Source organism: Amphibalanus amphitrite, unplaced genomic scaffold, assembly GCF_019059575.1.
Source record: "Amphibalanus amphitrite isolate SeventyFive unplaced genomic scaffold, NRLGWU_Aamphi_draft 001450F_arrow, whole genome shotgun sequence".
NCBI classification, from domain to species: domain Eukaryota; kingdom Metazoa; phylum Arthropoda; class Thecostraca; order Balanomorpha; family Balanidae; genus Amphibalanus; species Amphibalanus amphitrite.
The window spans coordinates 69,979-87,140 of record NW_024882943.1 but is presented as its reverse complement, the minus strand read 5'-3'; the positions used below and the strand labels follow the sequence as shown (position 1 = coordinate 87,140).

General features: G+C 56.2%; 1 protein-coding gene across 1 annotated transcript in view; it reads right to left on the bottom strand.

The window, feature by feature from the left end:
* LOC122373142 (E3 ubiquitin-protein ligase HERC2-like) overlaps positions 1–17,162 on the bottom strand; it is a 58,386-nt gene that overhangs the window by 8,008 nt on the left and 33,216 nt on the right. The window contains exons 30-56 of the mRNA XM_043350946.1: positions 16,562–16,994; positions 16,104–16,294; positions 15,564–15,783; positions 14,785–15,011; positions 14,234–14,425; positions 13,601–13,790; positions 13,176–13,316; positions 12,514–12,827; positions 11,986–12,183; positions 11,467–11,622; positions 10,840–11,064; positions 9,343–9,504; positions 8,784–9,014; positions 8,285–8,408; positions 7,911–8,029; positions 7,418–7,573; positions 6,639–7,028; positions 5,097–5,199; positions 4,650–4,831; positions 4,050–4,283; positions 3,110–3,263; positions 2,821–2,997; positions 2,241–2,550; positions 1,508–1,964; positions 1,143–1,255; positions 511–709; positions 81–188 (exon numbers count right to left, since the gene is read on the bottom strand). Coding sequence (XP_043206881.1) covers positions 81–188; positions 511–709; positions 1,143–1,255; positions 1,508–1,964; positions 2,241–2,550; positions 2,821–2,997; positions 3,110–3,263; positions 4,050–4,283; positions 4,650–4,831; positions 5,097–5,199; positions 6,639–7,028; positions 7,418–7,573; positions 7,911–8,029; positions 8,285–8,408; positions 8,784–9,014; positions 9,343–9,504; positions 10,840–11,064; positions 11,467–11,622; positions 11,986–12,183; positions 12,514–12,827; positions 13,176–13,316; positions 13,601–13,790; positions 14,234–14,425; positions 14,785–15,011; positions 15,564–15,783; positions 16,104–16,294; positions 16,562–16,994 — 5,706 coding nt within the window. The remainder of the gene's footprint in view (positions 1–80; positions 189–510; positions 710–1,142; positions 1,256–1,507; positions 1,965–2,240; positions 2,551–2,820; positions 2,998–3,109; positions 3,264–4,049; positions 4,284–4,649; positions 4,832–5,096; positions 5,200–6,638; positions 7,029–7,417; positions 7,574–7,910; positions 8,030–8,284; positions 8,409–8,783; positions 9,015–9,342; positions 9,505–10,839; positions 11,065–11,466; positions 11,623–11,985; positions 12,184–12,513; positions 12,828–13,175; positions 13,317–13,600; positions 13,791–14,233; positions 14,426–14,784; positions 15,012–15,563; positions 15,784–16,103; positions 16,295–16,561; positions 16,995–17,162) is intronic.

Here is a 17,162-nt window from a genome sequence, read left to right as displayed (position 1 = left end):
CAGTCGTGGAACCGTGCCAACTGCCTATCAACTTGCTCAGACACTGATCCGAGTAGGAGGCGGAGTCACAGGAAGCTGACCTTTTTGATGAAGACGTGCTGCAGGCTCTCCAGCAGAGTGGGCGTGGAGACGCAGTCGGTGCCGCCGATACCCAGCCGGCCGCCGGCGCCGTAACCCGTGGCCAGCACCTGAGGAGGAGGTCACAGCTCATAGGTCACCGGTCACAGTCAGGACACAGTTCACGGGTCACAGACGCCGATCGTTGGTTACGTTCATAGCCATTGGTCCCACAAACTAGATGACGGGGTCTAAATCTACAAGTCACAAATTACGACCGAGCACAGTGCTGATCACGACCGGTCGAGCTCTGTAACATAATAAGTCACTAATTATAGGTCAAAGGTTACTCCGGTCAGAAGATGCACCATTCACATGTCATCATGCAAGCCCCGACCCCATGCTACCCTGCCCTTCCATTCCTTTCCCGTCACCATTCCTATCCCACGGTACCTTTCCATCAGAGGTGACAGCGAACAGAGTCTGCTCCCCTCCGATCAACTGGGCGGGTTTCAGCAGCGAGAACGCCTCACAGGGCGTGGGCTGTTTGACCTTGGCGCCGTCCAGACCGCCCAGCTGGCCGCGGTGGTTGTGGCCCCAGGCGTAAATGACGCCCGAGCTGCCCCAGGACAGCGTCCAGTCGTCCGGCCGCCTGGCGAGAGACATCACAATCAACTGTACGTAAAAACAGCTGGCGATGGCTGTAATTATACGATACCAAGACGAAAAGTTACGACTTAAGATATGGGGAAATTATTTACCGATGAAACCGATCGATAATGTTGAGTATGGAAAAATGAATGTAATGATGTGGTGTCTTGTTTCATTCTGTTGTGTTTCAATGTGCTCAATAAATTGTGTTCCGGAAAAAAGAAACCGATCGATAACACAGCTGCATGATGCCGTTTCACTTACTGCTTCACGCACTACTTACTTATCAACCATTTCGGTGGATAGCCCATTAACATCATTCAAACATCCATCAAACTCAAGGTATAACTAGCGAACAAGTTAAACCCTACCACGTCACATTACGTCCAGCTGCCATCCCGTATAATACCGGCAGAACCCCGTACTGTTCCCACCTGTGTATCCAGTGTAGAAGCTGCTGGTCGCGGTCCTCGGTAAACACGCCGTGATCCACGTGTCGAGAATCAGTGGCCTCCTCTCCGCTCAGCTCACGGATCTTCTTGGCCACCTGGAGACGCGAGCACGGGTTAGATTGACCATCGCACGATAAGGTCAAAAGGAAGGAGTGCTGTGCGTGAAATGATAATACATGCAGTTATGCAAGAGGTAGTTCGTCGGCTCATGACTTACGAGAGGCTAAGCAGATGGACATTGGACAGCACATTTCATCTTAACGATCATCACGAATCAGTGGCAGACTCTAGTCAAGCTCCCACCCCATACACGTCCTCTCCTGAATTACCCATTCCCCCGGACCCACCTCGTCCTGGAAGGGCCGCGGCAGCGGCTGTCGCTGTATCAGCGCCGCCATCACGCGGGACGCCAGGCAGTACCGCCTGAACCAGCTCCAGCGGTGGCTCTCGGCGATGGCCGGCAGCCGGTCAAACTCCAGCTCACAGGCCAGCGCCGCCAGCTCCTTGCAGAAGGCGCTGTGCATCAGCTGCTTCCCGGCGCGCACCTGCGGCTCTTCGTACTCAAACTGGCGGTAGAGCGCCTCGGGCAGCGCCTGGACGAGCACGGACAGAGGGCCGGAGGGCGCGGTGTCGGCGCCGGGGGTGGCGGGCCGGCCGGTGGCGGAGAGGAGGTATCGCAGCTGCTGCAGCGCCCAGCGGCGCGCCGACGGCTGCAGGGCGCTCAGTTGGGCGCAGGCGGCCAGAGCTGCCGTCAGACGGGACACGGTGCCCGGCTCGCGGGCCGCACGAACGTCCAGTAGGTGTCTGTGAAGAGGGACAGGGATACGTCAGAGGGCAGCATGATAAAGTTCATGTCAGCATCTGCAATGTCAGATCATAGACCACTAAATTTTTAGACTGTATCGAACACACTGCTCAAAACCGCAGTTTACACAACGTCCACACGTTGCATATGGATTCAGTCACATCTCCATCAGAAATGCAAAAATAATCCCATTCCAGTCCCCCACCACAAAGTACTCGTCTACCACAGCGGCCCACCTCCTCCCACGACCCCCGGCAGTGAACCAGCTGCCTCACCTGACCAGGTCGAGGCTGGGCCGCGACAGTATCCTGCGGTCGGATCCGCCGGCGCCGGCCGTCTCCGCGCCGTGCGGCATCACCGGGTGCACGGTGAAGCGCCAGCCCCAGTTGCCGCCGCCGCCCAGCTCGGAGACGAACTTCCAGCGCAGCTCGTTACCGGAGACGCGCAGCTCGGTGCTCCAGTCGGCCGGGTCACGGCCGGAGCGGACGGCCAGTACCCGGCCGCCGGCGTCAGTGAGCGTGAGCGGGTCCCTGCGCCGCTCCGAGCAGCACTGCGGGTCGAACTCCACCCACAGGGACTCGGCACCTGAAGGAGGAGAGAAAGGAATCAGGCTAAACCCAGAGAGACTCGGCAAGGGAGGTAGGGTGAGTCAGACTCAACACAGACCCGGCGCCTGATAACGGGAGAGGGGACCCTGGACGGAAAGAGGGTCAGAATAAACCCAGAACTCTGCATTTGAGGGAGCGGGAGCAAAGGAGCCAGTCGAGCTGCTGCAAGCTACATGCAGAGACTAGGAAGACAGTTCCAAGCCGTATCTCTCCTACCACCGACCGTTTCCCTTCCCAGCCGTCTCACCTGGTATTCGGACCAGTCCCGATATGTTGGTGTCCCTCAGGTACGGGTGTGACGACTCCTGGACGACGGGCGGCGGCAGGCGGGCCGCGCCGCCACCGCCGCTGGCCACGTCCTCCAGTTCAGTGACGCAGGTCTCCAGGAGCATGGCGCTCACCGCCGGCTGGCTGCGGCCCATCGCTGCGGCACAGAGGACAGGTTAGCTGAGCCAGGGACAGGGTCCCGGCAGAGCGGACAGGAGCAGGTTAGACCAGGTCGTCAGGCACAGTATCTCTCCCGCTCAGTGTCTGACCTTTGAGCAGCTGCGCCAGCGCCCCGGTCGCGTCGTCTCGCACTCGGCCGGCGGCGGCCAGTTTCAGCAGGTCGACCAGGCCTCGCGCGTCGTCCGCCGTCAGTTGGGAGGTGAAGCTGTCCAGACGCAGCTCAGGTGTGCGAGCAGTCTCCACCTGACAGGGGCAGAGGGGCGGTTAGCAGGAAGGGCGGCGTGGAACGCATGGTCACCGGCTACATGAGTATTAAGTACATGGCACTGATCAAGTGCAGGTCACGTGGAAACGTCCCATTACGGGCGTTCAAGAAGAAGGGTATGGCTAAATGGAGAAGATGCTATGACAGGAAGATATTTATGAGACTTAAGGCCGCCCCACACCGGACCTCGCATGCGAGTTGCGGGTTTTTGGGTTTTCGGGTTTCTTTAAAATCAAATAATACAATCTATGCTGAGTGACCCATACTACCATGTAACAAGCGAGTCTGCATGCTTTTAGCTTGCGAGCCACCTTGCATCGCATCCCAAAAGTTGATTTTGAGTCAACTTTCGATTTTCCTCGCTGCGAGGTCTGCGAGCTCTGCGAGGTTTGCGGGTTTTTCGTTGGAGTCGAATTTTGGTTCGTTGCGCTGGTATTGCAACTATATGTTAGTTTCTGAAGGTGAACCGGCTTCACTGCATTCATTAAATTACCACAAGGGAGCGGTCTAATCACTCTATGAATTCGTATTATGCCCGCAAACTTAAAACCCGCAAACTCGCAACCCGCATGCGAGTTCCAGTGTGGGGCGGCCTTTAGTCAAATGCAAACAATATTATTGTGACTGCCTGCATCACACTCGACTTGTCCTGTATAGATCTCGGAACATAAAAAGTAACACCCCTTCCTAGGTGAAAGAGCAACACAACTTCTTACATCTGAAGCCGAACCTTCCAAGACTGATTCACCAGTCCCCCGACCGACCTGTTCGGGTGCCGACAGCGTGGCCGCCAGGACGGTGATGGCCGCCTGGGACATCCGGCTGGAGACGGTGACCGCGCCGCCGTCCGCCGACACCTCGTCTGACGCCGAGTCGGAGCCGGCCGCCGCCGCCGCGCCGGCCCCGCCTCCGGCAGAGGCGGACAGAGAGGCGGGCAGAGAGGCGGGGAGAGCAGCGGAGGCGGAGACAGACAGGGAGACGGCCGCCGAGCTGGGACTCTGAGAGAGACAGCGGGGGGGGGGAGGGTGAAATAGCTGATGCAGCGCTGTGATGGGCCAGAAAGCCGTCGATATCGCGGCGAATAGCAAAAGATGACTTTATCACGAGACAGAGTCGAGTGTAATTGAACGAGACAATGCTATACAAGGAAAACCCCTGTTTCAATTACCTAACGGGCACCCCTCAACCGCGCCTGATCAGGTTTCTTCGGAAGTTACCGATCTAAGTATGCAGACTCAACCACCCTGCCTTTACAATAATAAATTCACCATACAATAATAACTTCACCATGATTGATAAACGAAGTGAAAATGAGATGAATCTAGTACCCGAACCATTCATTCCCACCTATACCACCGTCTCACCTGGTCCACCGTATCGTCGAGTGAGACGGGCGCCTCGCCGCCGCCGTCCGCCACTTCGGGAGTTACCGGTCCGGCAGAGACGGAGGGCGCCGAAGAGTCCGAGCCCGACTGAGTGTCCTCGTCACACGAGTCCTGCCAGGCGCCCGCCGCCGGCGCCGAGCAGACAGACGACGAGGCCGGCGCTGTGGGGCGGGGTGATGGGTCACGGTGGACCAGAGTCGAGATCTTGTGAAGAGAACTTCCAATGATGGATACAAAACGGCTAAACTGATGAGAGATGACTGGGCTTCAGCAGCAATGGAAAATATGGTCGAATGACAGTTCGGAAAGACCATCTTCTACATAGTTATACCACTACATCGCCACAATTCTATTGGCCTTTCAATGGCCGCCCCACAGATAGGTCATTGCCTATGGGGTGTGCTTACTACCTCCATATCAACTCACAGTGATCGGACTTCATGTGGTCGACGCTGGACACGACGGCGGCCAGTACCGTCTCGCGGGCCGTGGTGACCGCCAGAGCCTTCAGCAGACGCTGCAGCGCCATCTGAACGCGGGGAAAGGGAGCAGGTCAGAGATCAGAGAGGTAGAGTGTAATCATTGTGAATTAATTTTAACGCAGCATCCCACCAACTAAAACAAAAAAAAATCCATAACATCACATTGAAGCTTTATGTCGTTATGACAAAGTCGTTATGCGTTAGCCCGCGCCCGGCTGGGGGTCCTGGATTTCCACGCCCTGCTTGAACACCCCCCCCCCCCTTCTAACTCGGCTCCTGGGCCACGTAGCGATACGCGAAAGGCGGCGTTCGAGAGAGCGTCAAAAATAATGAGGAAATCACTTCGGTCAATGTTTTGGTCAGGTCAAAGGTCAGGTCACCAGAGGTCATTGAAGGCAAAATTTCGCCGATTTCCAGGTCGAATGTCGACAATTTCCAAGAAGCCAACGCATAACTCGGGAACAAATAGAGCTACAGCGCCGCGGAAAAGCGCATTCGATAACCCTATTAACGCCCTTTCTGAGTAATTCCCTCAGATTTGACCTAACGTCAACGGTTTTGCCTGCAGGGGGCAAAAACTGCAAAAATAGCCGATTTTTTTTCGGAAACAGTTATTCTGCAATAACTTTTGACCCAAGCCTTATACGAGCTTACTTCTACCGGCATCGTGTTCCTCTCGTCAAGACGCATCGAATGAACTATAACTTGACCTTGAAAGGTCAGCTTGAAAATTTGACCTCAGGTCAAGGTCATGACCTGACCGGAAAGGGTCATGTTGCATATCAGTCGATCCGTATCGTCGAGCTGAACATATCTAAGGCGTTTTCATCGCTCTAGCATGCCTCTATCAAAAGTTATTTGCGAAAAACTGTTAGATACCATTCGTGACCTAAGATGACCTCAGGGCATAAACAGGGGTCACGGACACCATTTTCATGTTCAGTGTGTCTAAACCACTTGTAATTCAGTGTTTGGGAGTGTTTATAATGTCTTCCGTCCAAAAGAGGCGCATTTCAATTTTCTCCCATTGACTTATAATGGGGAGGTCGCAAAATTGACCTGACCTTAGGTCATCGATATCAAAATTCTGAGATATACATTTTGTACATGCTATTGCTCTTAGCAATCGCTGAAAGTTTCAAAGCGATCGGTCACTCGGTGTAGCTATGACAGACATTGAAACTTTTTATGAGGTGAGGTCACTTCAAGTGACCTGGTGACCTGACCTTGAATGACCTTGGTCTGAAATTTTCACAACATGTGTAGAATTGATGTATGATAAGGTGTACCGCGCCGCCGTTTTTGAGATATTCGCGAAAAACCACAAGGGGGGTGTTCAACCCCCCCCCCCCCCCCCCCAGCAGGGCGCGGGTTAATTACATATGTTCATTGAGATACCCTGCTCACCACCATGCAAACCTGCAAACCCACTGAAGCTCGCCAGCCCATCACCTTGCACCCACCGGACGTCAAATCCACCACTCACCTTCTGTCCTGCCTGCGACTCCATCAGCAGCAGTGACCTGGCCAGTGACATGTGGCGCGTCTTGGCTCTGGAGGCCGCTCCCGGCGCCGCCGCGGCCGCCTCGGCGCCGGCCGGGCTCGGTCGGACCGCCGCGGTCGGGGTCGAGCCGGGTCCGGCGGCGGCGCTCAGAGTGTCGGCACCCAGCGGGTCGCGGCCCGACGGGAACAGAACCGGCTCGTGCTGAGCCGGAGCGCTCGGCTCGGGTGTCGTCCAGGCCACGCTGTGGCTCGAGCCGCACGAGACGCGCGACACGCGCACTCCCTCCAGGTCGTGGACCAGGGTCGGTTTGCGGTTTACTTGGGTGGAGCCGTTCCCCTGCTGGCCGTGGTCGTTGTCGCCCCACGCAAACACCTGACGGGGACGGGGTAGGTCACTTCACAGGTCACTTGACGGGGGCCGGGCAGGTCACTTCCTTGGTCACAGCAGGCGACATGGACCACTTCAGGAGGCAATAGCTAAGATCGAGCCACATTCTGTCAATCACGTTGCATGAGGAACGGCTGTGAGTTTGGCTCAGAAGAAAGCATATTCATTTGATCACAACTCAATATTGGGTAGCACACCGATGCGTCCACGACTCCACATACCAGCAAAATTGGTAATCGCGAAAATTTTCGCTCTAGCATCACCACATGTCGACAATCGACATGTGTGTCTACTTTTTCTGTCCCGCTGTCCGCCCACTGACTTTCCCTGGGGGCACCCTCACTTCGACCACCAGCTCTCCCCGTACCCTTTACCTGTCCGGTGTCGGTGACGGCCAGGCAGTGGAGCGCTCCCACTCCCACGTGCACCACCTTGTGTGACCGGAGCGCCTCCACCTGACTGGGCCGGCGCACGTGCTGGTCCGTACCGTGCCCGAGCCGGTAGTAGTCGCCCTTGCCCCAGGTCCACACCTGGCAAGGGCAGGGGACACAATCAAGCGATGTCGGACATAGTGATTTAAGATTTTATTATATCATGTCGTTTACATTCTTATTCAACTTTTAATGACTTCAATTTCATCAAAAATAGACAGTCGACACCCAGCAAGTGTTTGATGGCCTGCGAACGAAACCAGCCATCCATCACAGTTATGAATGAAATACGGTTTCCAGAAGTCGCCAAAGCCAACAAAAACATGTGATGGGCGATGGCAATCTCACACAATCTTAAATTGTCTGTGTCACTTTAATTCAGCCCATCAATAAAGAACAGTCGCCAGTATTTCTGAAGCCCGCCACCGGTACTGACCTGCCCGGTTCTGGTGCGCGCCAGGCTGAACTGGGCGCCACACTCCACCTGACAGACCTCCAGGCCGTTCAGTCGCTCCACGTTGTGGGGACCGGCGCAGCCCTCGCTGCCGCCGCGGCCTGCAAGGACACAAACACTCATTACTCCCTCGTACCCACTCCTATGAACAGCCTGCATATCAGTCGTAAAGCATAACTTGTTTTGGTAAATCAACTGCAGTCTGCAGTTCTAAATTTCGAAGAATCCTATCCAACGTACGTCCGTGGCGTGCTTGCTTGTTTATTTTGTTGGGACTTGGGAGCAAGCTCTTTTGCCCGGAAAAGGCCATTGCAGGAGACTTGTTCCTCGACAACTACCCCAGCGCCTGATCATACCGAGTTTTCCGAAGTCGCCGTCTCCCCAGGAGAAGACCAGCCCCTTGTCGGTGAGCGCCAGCGTCTGGGCGTCTCGGGAGCCGCAGGCTACTTGGACCACGCGGTGGCCCACCAGAGCCTCCACCTGACAGACGGAGACAATACTTCAGCTGGACGTGACACTGGCCGCAGGGGTAGGTTCGCTGTGAATTCGCCTATCGCTTAGTTACCCTCTGCAGCTGAGCATCAGTGATAACAAACGCTTCACTTGAGCAAGCGACTTTAGTCACGGCGATGCAGCCATCTTTCTGCCCAATTAGCTGCTTTCAGTGATTGATGAACAACATGTCATTTAATAAGATGTGTTTGTTCATTAGGCTTTAGGAATTTAGGGCGCACCGAGCCGCACCGATCACTGACTGAGGTCATTTTGCGCTAGTGACGTTCATGATTCAGTACGAGATTACAGCAGCCGCAGATCCCAGATCCCCGGACCGCCCCAGTATCCCCTCTCACTCACCAGTTTGGGCGTGAGGTGCGTCTGTCCGTCGCCGTGGCCCAGCCGACCGTACTCTCCCAGTCCCCAGGTGTACAGGTGGCCACAGCTCGTAATGGCCGCCGAGTGAGAGCTGCCGGCGCTGATGTCCCGCACGCGCCGCGAGCGTAGAGCCATCACCTGGCGCGGCTTGAAGCACGACTGGCGCGTGCCGTGGCCCAGCTTACCGTCGTCGCCCTCGCCCCAGGAGAATACCTACGGGGGAGGGAAAGGTCAGTCACAATGAGTTGCACGAAATGATGGAGGCGAGGCGTCAGTCGCATGGAAAATAAGAATTAGCCAGCTTTCCTCATTCGTCGTTCATTTACTCATAATAACTAACCAAAGCGCCCCGATCCACAACCAGCCGCACCAACCTAATTACCAATCCACTCCACACACTACCCGAGACAAACCGAGCACCAACCCATTTGACGCCCCTTGTGTGAGGGTGAGGACGCCACCCTCCGTCCCTTCCCGTCTGCTGTTAGGGCACCACCCTCCTTCCCTCACTTCCCAGGCCAGTCCACCCTCCTTCCTTCACCTTCCCGTCCGCAGTGAGGGCGAGCGCGTGCCGTCCGCCAGAGTTGACGGCCACCTTCTTCACCACGTACTGGCTGAGTGAGGTCAGCTGCCGCGGCGTACTGGTGATGATGCAGTGACCCAGCCCCAGTCGGCCGTTCTTACCCTCGCCGCACGCGTAAACCTGGCGGAGACACGAGAGCGGGAGGTCAGGACGACAGTGGCGGCGGTGGCAGAGTCGATGTCAGTTTAGCCCGGTAGCGTGTACTTCTCAGAGCAAGTCCAGCAGGCGGACATGGAAGTCGATGACACAAAGTCAGATAAAATGGCAGGTCTTCAGGTCGTCTTCAGGTCCAATATTGAAATGCTATTCTGTCGATCAGCAGACATCTAGCTTCGGTAAAACCACATAAACACAGTAGCAACACGTTAAATTACGAGTATAATAACCAGTAAAACGCCTTTTGGGCGAAGAACGAGCGAGCGAGATAGTGAGCCCTGCACGTGCAGAAGGGCGAGAGGGTACTTCCAACGGGCTTGTGCAAAGCACCCTTCTAACCGGTCGCTAGCGGTGTACCAAATTTGAACGCAATCGGCCCAGCCGTTCCTGAGATCTGGAAGCGGCATTCTGCACGTGCGCACGTGCAAACGGGGTCCAAAATGACTTTTGCACGGCACCCTACTAACCGGTCCCCAACCGTGTACCAAATTTGAGCGCAATCGGCCCAGCCGTTCTCGAGATCTGGAAACGCTCCCTGCACGTGCGCACGTGCAGTAGCGCCCTAACCGCAACACATGGGAATGCATTGCCTGGTGGGTGCCTACCTGTATGCCAAGTTTCAGGGAAATCGCCCCAGTAATTACCGAGTTACTAAAATGGGAACAAATTTGGCACCTCTTATTGTTGTATTTTGCACGTGCAGTGGGGGTCACTCACATAGATGAAGAGTATCCGACCTTTGGTAGAAGGGATGCAGCTACCCTATAAAAATGACCGCAAGACAATCGCTCAAGCCGCTGCTGAGATATGGACCTCTCAAAATCATTACTTTTGCAAAACTGCTTGAACACCCTTGGCTTTTCACGTGGCACGTGCCACGGCGGTCACTGAGACGTATCAAAAGTAGTCAATTACGAGGTAGAAGGGATGGGGCTACCCAGCAAAAAAGACTGCAGGCCATTCGGTCCAGCGGTTGCTGAGATATAAGCCTCTCAAAAGCGTTACAGGCCGGGCCGGGCCGGGCCGGGCCGGGCCGCTCATACTGAGATTTTTCCGTTATATTGAAAAGACTTCGCTTCGCTCGCTGCGCTCGCTCGCTCGTAATCATACAAACATTGAGTAGACCAGAGGACGGCCTTTTTTACCAGCAGTCCAATAGTATACTACGCCCACACCGTCCACGTCAGCGCCAACATTTACATTAACTCTTTGCGCACTCCCCTCCTCAGTGAGTCTCTATTCCAATCCTCTCCACAACCGTGAATCCGGTCATTCTCGTCTCTCCCCTTCCTCACTTACCCTGCCGTCCTGCGATACGATGAAGGTGCACTTGCTTCCCCCCGCGATCTGCGCCGGCTGAAGGCGACTCAGGGCCTCCGACGGCACCGGCAGCTTGATCTTGGAGCCCTTCAGGCCGCCCAGCTGGTCCTTGTCGTTCAGACCCCAGACGAAGACGCGGCTGCGCAGTCCGGCCGCGGCGCCCGGCGCGGGGGACGGGCGGCACAGGTAGCCCGCCTCAGAGTCCTGGGAGAGAGAGAGGGTGATGAGAAGGGGTTCACTGGTGGTAGTCTGCGTGCTGGGGGAGAGAGCTAATGGAGGCGTGCGTGAATCTGATGATGAAATAACGCTACCTCGCAGAATAAGAGAGCTGCAATATTACGAAAATTTCACTGTAATAACAGGGAAAATGGGGGACAAGGCCTGCATTAGAAGTGTTGCACTCCCTGCACAGTCCATTAGCTTGAAGGTCGGTAAAACACCAGTCCAATCTGAGAAGAAAAAAGCTCGCAGCCTGCTAAAGCCTATAATTCATGTTTGGAACCACGATGCCACAACTACTCATTCTCCCCTCAGCATTATCCCTCTGGCATTTCTCCCCAGACCTCTCCCCGGCGTCTCTCCATCATCCCTCCCTCCCTCTCTCACCTCCTCGCCGTCGCTGGCCAGAAAGTGAACACCTCCGCCGGCGCCGGCCGAGTCGTCAGTACCCAGCTGCCGGCCCATGACCCTCAGCGCGTGCACTCGACAGTCGATACCGCCGTCACGGCACTCGCGGATGGCGATCTCGATGTACTGGTGGTACTGCGGGCACAGCGGAGGGAGAGGTGAGACACAGAAGGTCCTGCAGTGGGCGGAAGAGTCATGAAGGGCATAAAGATGCGATAAAGGGCAGCTACAAATTAAAGTGCTGGAAGAAGTGCAGGGACCAGCGGGACATTTTCGGCTAATGGCTTAGTGGAACACATATTGGAACTCACCGGAAATTGTATAATGTACGTCACTATGAAGGCATTAGATTCCGAAGCTACCAACACACATCGCTTTCAATGATTTCATCAAGTCTTGCATGGCGCATTAGACCACGGCCCAGTATCGCAAACTTTCCAGTATAACCTCCGTTACGGAAGTCAGTCTTGCACAAAGTGACCCTGGTCTGTGACCTACCTCCGTGACATCATAGAGCAGTGTGACCCATGTCTCGTCGGCGGCCACGGTGACGACGGCCAGCTGTCTGAGGGCGGTCAGCTGCGGGCCGGCAGACACCACCAGCAGATAGGGCATGTAGGAGCCGTCGGCGGGCGAGCAGAGCAGCTGCAGACGGTGGACGGCCACCCCGGGCTGCATCTCCAGACGGATCCAGTGCTGAGCACACAAGGGTGGGGTGTGATTGGGGGACTGTGCGGAGTAACGCAAAGCACACTAGTACAGTTACCTGTTAGAAGAGGGCTGTTAACGCAAGTAGGCCTTTTTCTGGCTTCTGACTATCAAACCTCCTCAGATCTGCCCTGCAGTGAGTAGTGACCCTTCCCTACCCTCAACTTTGCTCATATCCTTCAACATAACACAATTACTATACGCCCTTCTCCTTGTCCGCTCTGATAACCAATAGCTCCCCACCAACTAACCATAAGTCATCATCAGTCTCTCTATCCTCCCGCTCTCCCGCACAGACTGTCCCCGTCCGCCGCCCACCTTGCCGCTGGCGCCGCAGCTCTGCCAGAAGCCGCTGACGTCCTCTGCCAGTCTGTCAGCGCACCCCTCCAGGCTGGAGACGGACAGACCGCGGACACAGCGCCGGAACTCGGACACCAGGCCGTCGACGGCCGGGGAGCCGGGCAGGCCGCCGGCGCCGGCGCCGCGCCGCCACCGGCCCGGCCGGCCGGCCGACACGGGCGCGCCGCCCGGCTCCAGCACGCGACTGAAGCCGTGCCGGTGGCCGCGCGACGTCCGGAAACAGCCCTCACACAGGTCCCAGCGGTCGCACACCTTGCAGATGTACCGGGGACCTGCCGCAGAGCGAGGAAGTTTCAAAGCATGTGAGGAATATGACGCGATTCAAGACTGGAAACAATAAATCAAAATGAAGTGAATTTATTTGCTTCATCATCCTGACTCACCCAGAATCCCTCACCAGCACGGACGCAACTCTCCTGTCCCGAGCAGTCTACAGCGCGTTGCCATGCGCATTCCTTGGTGTACAGCTGCTCTCAATACATGCCGACGATAAAAGTGGAAGCCGACTCATTACGTACCGACTATAGGAGCAGCGGCACAGACGGCACAGCTAACGTCCGGGTGACTGGTGGGGACCGGTCCAATACGTACACACTACAGCTGTTCAGTCCAATACGTACCGACTATTGGAGCGGCGGCGCACACAGCACAACTGACGTCCGGGTGGCTGGTGGGAACCGGCTCAATCTCCGTCAGTAGGCCGGTCCAGTTACTCTGCTGCGGAAAGTCGATCGTGACGTCCCTCCCGTTGTTGATGATGCCTGAAAAGCAAGACAGAGTAAGGACCAGACTGAAGAAACGCGTTGCCCAGTAAAAAGTCAAAGGTCATTCGATGATAGCAGTATCGCATCATGCCGGGCAGACGGGTAGAATGGAGGAAGGGCCGTAGATCACGCAGGACTGTAGTTTTACATCGTGGTAGGTTAAGGAATGATAAAGAAAAAGACGTGACAGTGATGCAGTGAAAAATGTGGGGATTGTATGGATGGGCATGGACACAACAAAAGTAAGCGTCGCTCCATCATCCCAGCGACATTGCTCTCACCTGTGACTATTCCGACGCTGCGGTGGGTCACCGAGCCCCACTTGTACTTGGGCGTGTGCACGGACGGTTTGACGCGCACCCGGTCCCCCACTCGGATATGGGTGGTGGTGGCGGCCACGCCGGTCACACCCAGCAGCTCCACGTGGATGTAGCGCACCCAGTAGATGCCCACCTTCCGCTGCCAGTTCACCTGGGTGTAGGGAGGGGGGGGGGAGGTCAGACAGGCGGGTGAGGGCAGGCTGACCAACGCTATGGGATGGTAACGGAGGGTAGAAAGTGTGAAAGGTCAACTACTAGGCTAAAGTCCAGAATAATTCTGGACTTAATTATTCTGGAATTATATTCAGGACAATGTAAGAAAAAGAACATGTTAAACCATATTATCATCAGTGAGCGCGGGAAATATAATAAGTTGTGCTCGAACCGTTAGTGGCGAACAGGATTTTGAGCGCCTCAGCCAGAATGTCATTTGGACTATGCATCGGGGAAAAACTAAAAACTTCACGTCATCAAGCAGTCATCTGGTTTGTATCGATATCCTTCTCCCTGCTGAATAACATCTCCTTCGATTTCTTCTAACCAATTCTCGCAGCTGCCACCACTCACCCTGTCAGTTCGCCACCGCGTGCTCACCTGTACGTTGAGATCGTGCAGTCCGTCCCTGTCCAGTTTGACCACCGTTCCGACGTCGCCCTCGTGCACCTCCTCGTACGATCGGCAGCAGCGCACCGTCTGGCCTACGGCGATGTGGCTCCGCACGTACAGCGCGTAGTCGTCGTTCGTGGCGAACTGGTGTCGGCGCCGGAATGCCTCGCCGATAGAGGCCTGCGAGTGACGGAGAGAGATGGTTAGCCGGAAGGCGGTCTGGAGACGGGGTGAGAGTTCAGGACTGAATTTGAATAGCTGGACTGGCATGGTCGTTTCAGAATGAGGAAAACGTAAAGTTGGTAGCGCTCAAAGTGTAAGGAAAACTCCCTGGGTGTGGATGAGAAAATTTAGGGGAACAGCGCTCAAGCCACAATCACAAAAAGCATGGAAAACATGATACCGATCCTAAATGCTGAAGCATGTGTTCAGACCCAACACAACACCACGATCACATCCGCTATTCACCCCGCCTGGCAGGCGAGCGTGATAACTGCAGCTTTCATACTCATGCATTACACTAATAACTAAAATCCCACCTGCGCGGCCGGCTGCAGTCCGGTGGCGCCGGCAGCCGCCGACTCGGAGAGACTGCTGGCCGTCAGCTCGTCCTCTTCCTCGTCCTCCTCGTCGTCCTCGAACTCGCCGTCCTCGCGCTTCTCCTCGGAGGACACAGAGCTGCAGTCGGAGTCGGAGCTGGCGGCGCCGCCGGCCGACTGCCGCTCCAGCAGCCAGGCTACCACCGACTCGGCGCTCGGCTCACCCTCTGGGGACCGTACAGTACAGTATAGTACAGCAAGTACAGTACAGAACGGTACCTGTACAGCTACAGTGCAGGGAAGGGAGCAGACGGTCACAGCCAGGCAACCACCGACTCGGCGCTCGGCTCACCGTCTGGGAACGGTACAGTAATACAGTATAGTACAGTACAGTACAGAACGGTACCTGTACAGCTACAGTGCAGGGAAGGGAGGAGAGGGTCACGACTCAGCGATCGCTCACCGTCTGGCAACCAGCTGCCAGGGTCACATGACAGGGGGAGAGTCTACATAAACGGAACGCCTCGGGAGATTACAGTAAGACAAACGTTTTGATCAGCGAATATGCTTATAGAGGCTCACGATATTGCCGTAACAGTGCGCGGATGATATGGTTGGTGATAATAGTTCTCAAAAAGCAGGCCATGGCAAAATGACTAAGGCCTTCTATGGACTATAGAGAAGACAACCACTCAGTCAAACGATCAGTCTCTGTGGGTATCATAACTACCCACCGCTGACCTCCCCGTCCACGCCCCACCCCATCCACCCGCTCTCACCCATGCACTGGAGGGCCTTCTCGACAGCGCGTCGCTCGAAGCCCATCTCCGCCAGCTGGCGCACCATCTCGCTCGGTGGCGGGGACGAGGTGCGGCGTTTGCGGCGCGGCGGAGACGCCCGCGGCGCGCCGGCCGCCGAGCCGGGCGTGTCCAGACGGACGTCGGCGCGCGCGTGGTGCAGGTCGTAGGCCAGCTGCTGGGAGAGCGCCAGCGCAGCCACCTGCCGAACGGGAGGTAACGGTAGATGGACTGACCTGCAGTTGGGGCCTGGCGTATCTTGTACTTGAAACTTGCTATTTGACCGATTCAACAGGCGCATTTCGCCTTTGACTCCAGAATATTCAGTTCATAGCTTATATCCAAAGTCACGGCAGCAAAACGATGCAAATTATTCTTATAAGCAAACGCCTGCTAACTTTTAGCTCAGCAGTCACCCATCCTTCCCGATTTATCTAGCTCGCACGGCTGACCCTCCCTCTATCTCATACCAGCTCAGCCTGTTCCTCCCCACCTCCGTAACTACCTCCCTCCCGCCGGTACCTCGATCTGTTCTCGACTGTAGACGGTCCGGACGGGGCTCGGCTGGGTGGCCACGGCCGTCAGACGCGGCAGCAGCTGCCCCCTGGTGAGTACGCGCCGGAGCAGCTGCTGACGCTGCTGCAGCTGCCGGCAGGCAGCCAGAGCGGCCAGCTGCTGCTGTAGCTGCTGCACGCCCACACGGCTCACACCGGCTGGGCGGGAGAGAGGCAGGGAGGGCGGTTAGGCGGTGCGTAGAGCGGGATAATCGCCGTCATTGGTCAGGCGTTCAAGAACTGAGGACAGTCTGCACAAATCAGCTTCATGTAGAAAAGTTATACGTTATTTAGAGACCAGAGAAACATGCACTGTCCTATAATTCTTTTCATGCTGGCATATTAAGTTACCATGCCGTTAAAGCAACAACATGGTTAGAACAAAGCATTGTCAGCTTATCTTCATCTCCCGTCCTAATCTCTCACCCTGCATGGGCGACTTGCTGTGGTCACAGCCGGACAGCGGCGCGTCCATGGCGAATGTCAGGAGGCCGGCCCACAGCTGGATGAAGTCGTCCGAGGTGGGGAACCGCTCTATGGTCGCGGGGACGGCCTGGCACGCGGTAACGGCCGCCACGGCCAGTCGCCGTACCTCGCCGGCACCACCAGGCGAGTTCAGTCGCACAAACAGCTTCTGTACGCCGAGTCGGACCACCACACCCTGTGAATCCGCGGCTCCCGCGCCCCCTCCGCCGGCCGAGGCGGGCGCGGCGGAGACGGTGACGGCGCCACCGAGCCGCGGCCGCGGGTCCACGCCGCCCAGCACTGCCAGAGCGGCTAGCAGAGCCGACTGGCGGTAGTCGCCCACTGAGTCCGGGCCGGAGGGAGAGTCGGCAGCGACCACCGCAGCAGCGACAGACTGGTGGGGAGGGGAGGGTGTTTACTGCCGTGTGTCGATGAGAATGCGACAATTATAGCGTCAAATAAAAATAGGCACCCTGACGAGAGGGATCAGCACAGCACGCTCGAAACCACTAAAAAAAAAAAACTGTGACTGGTGGGCGATGATATGAATGATGACGTTGGC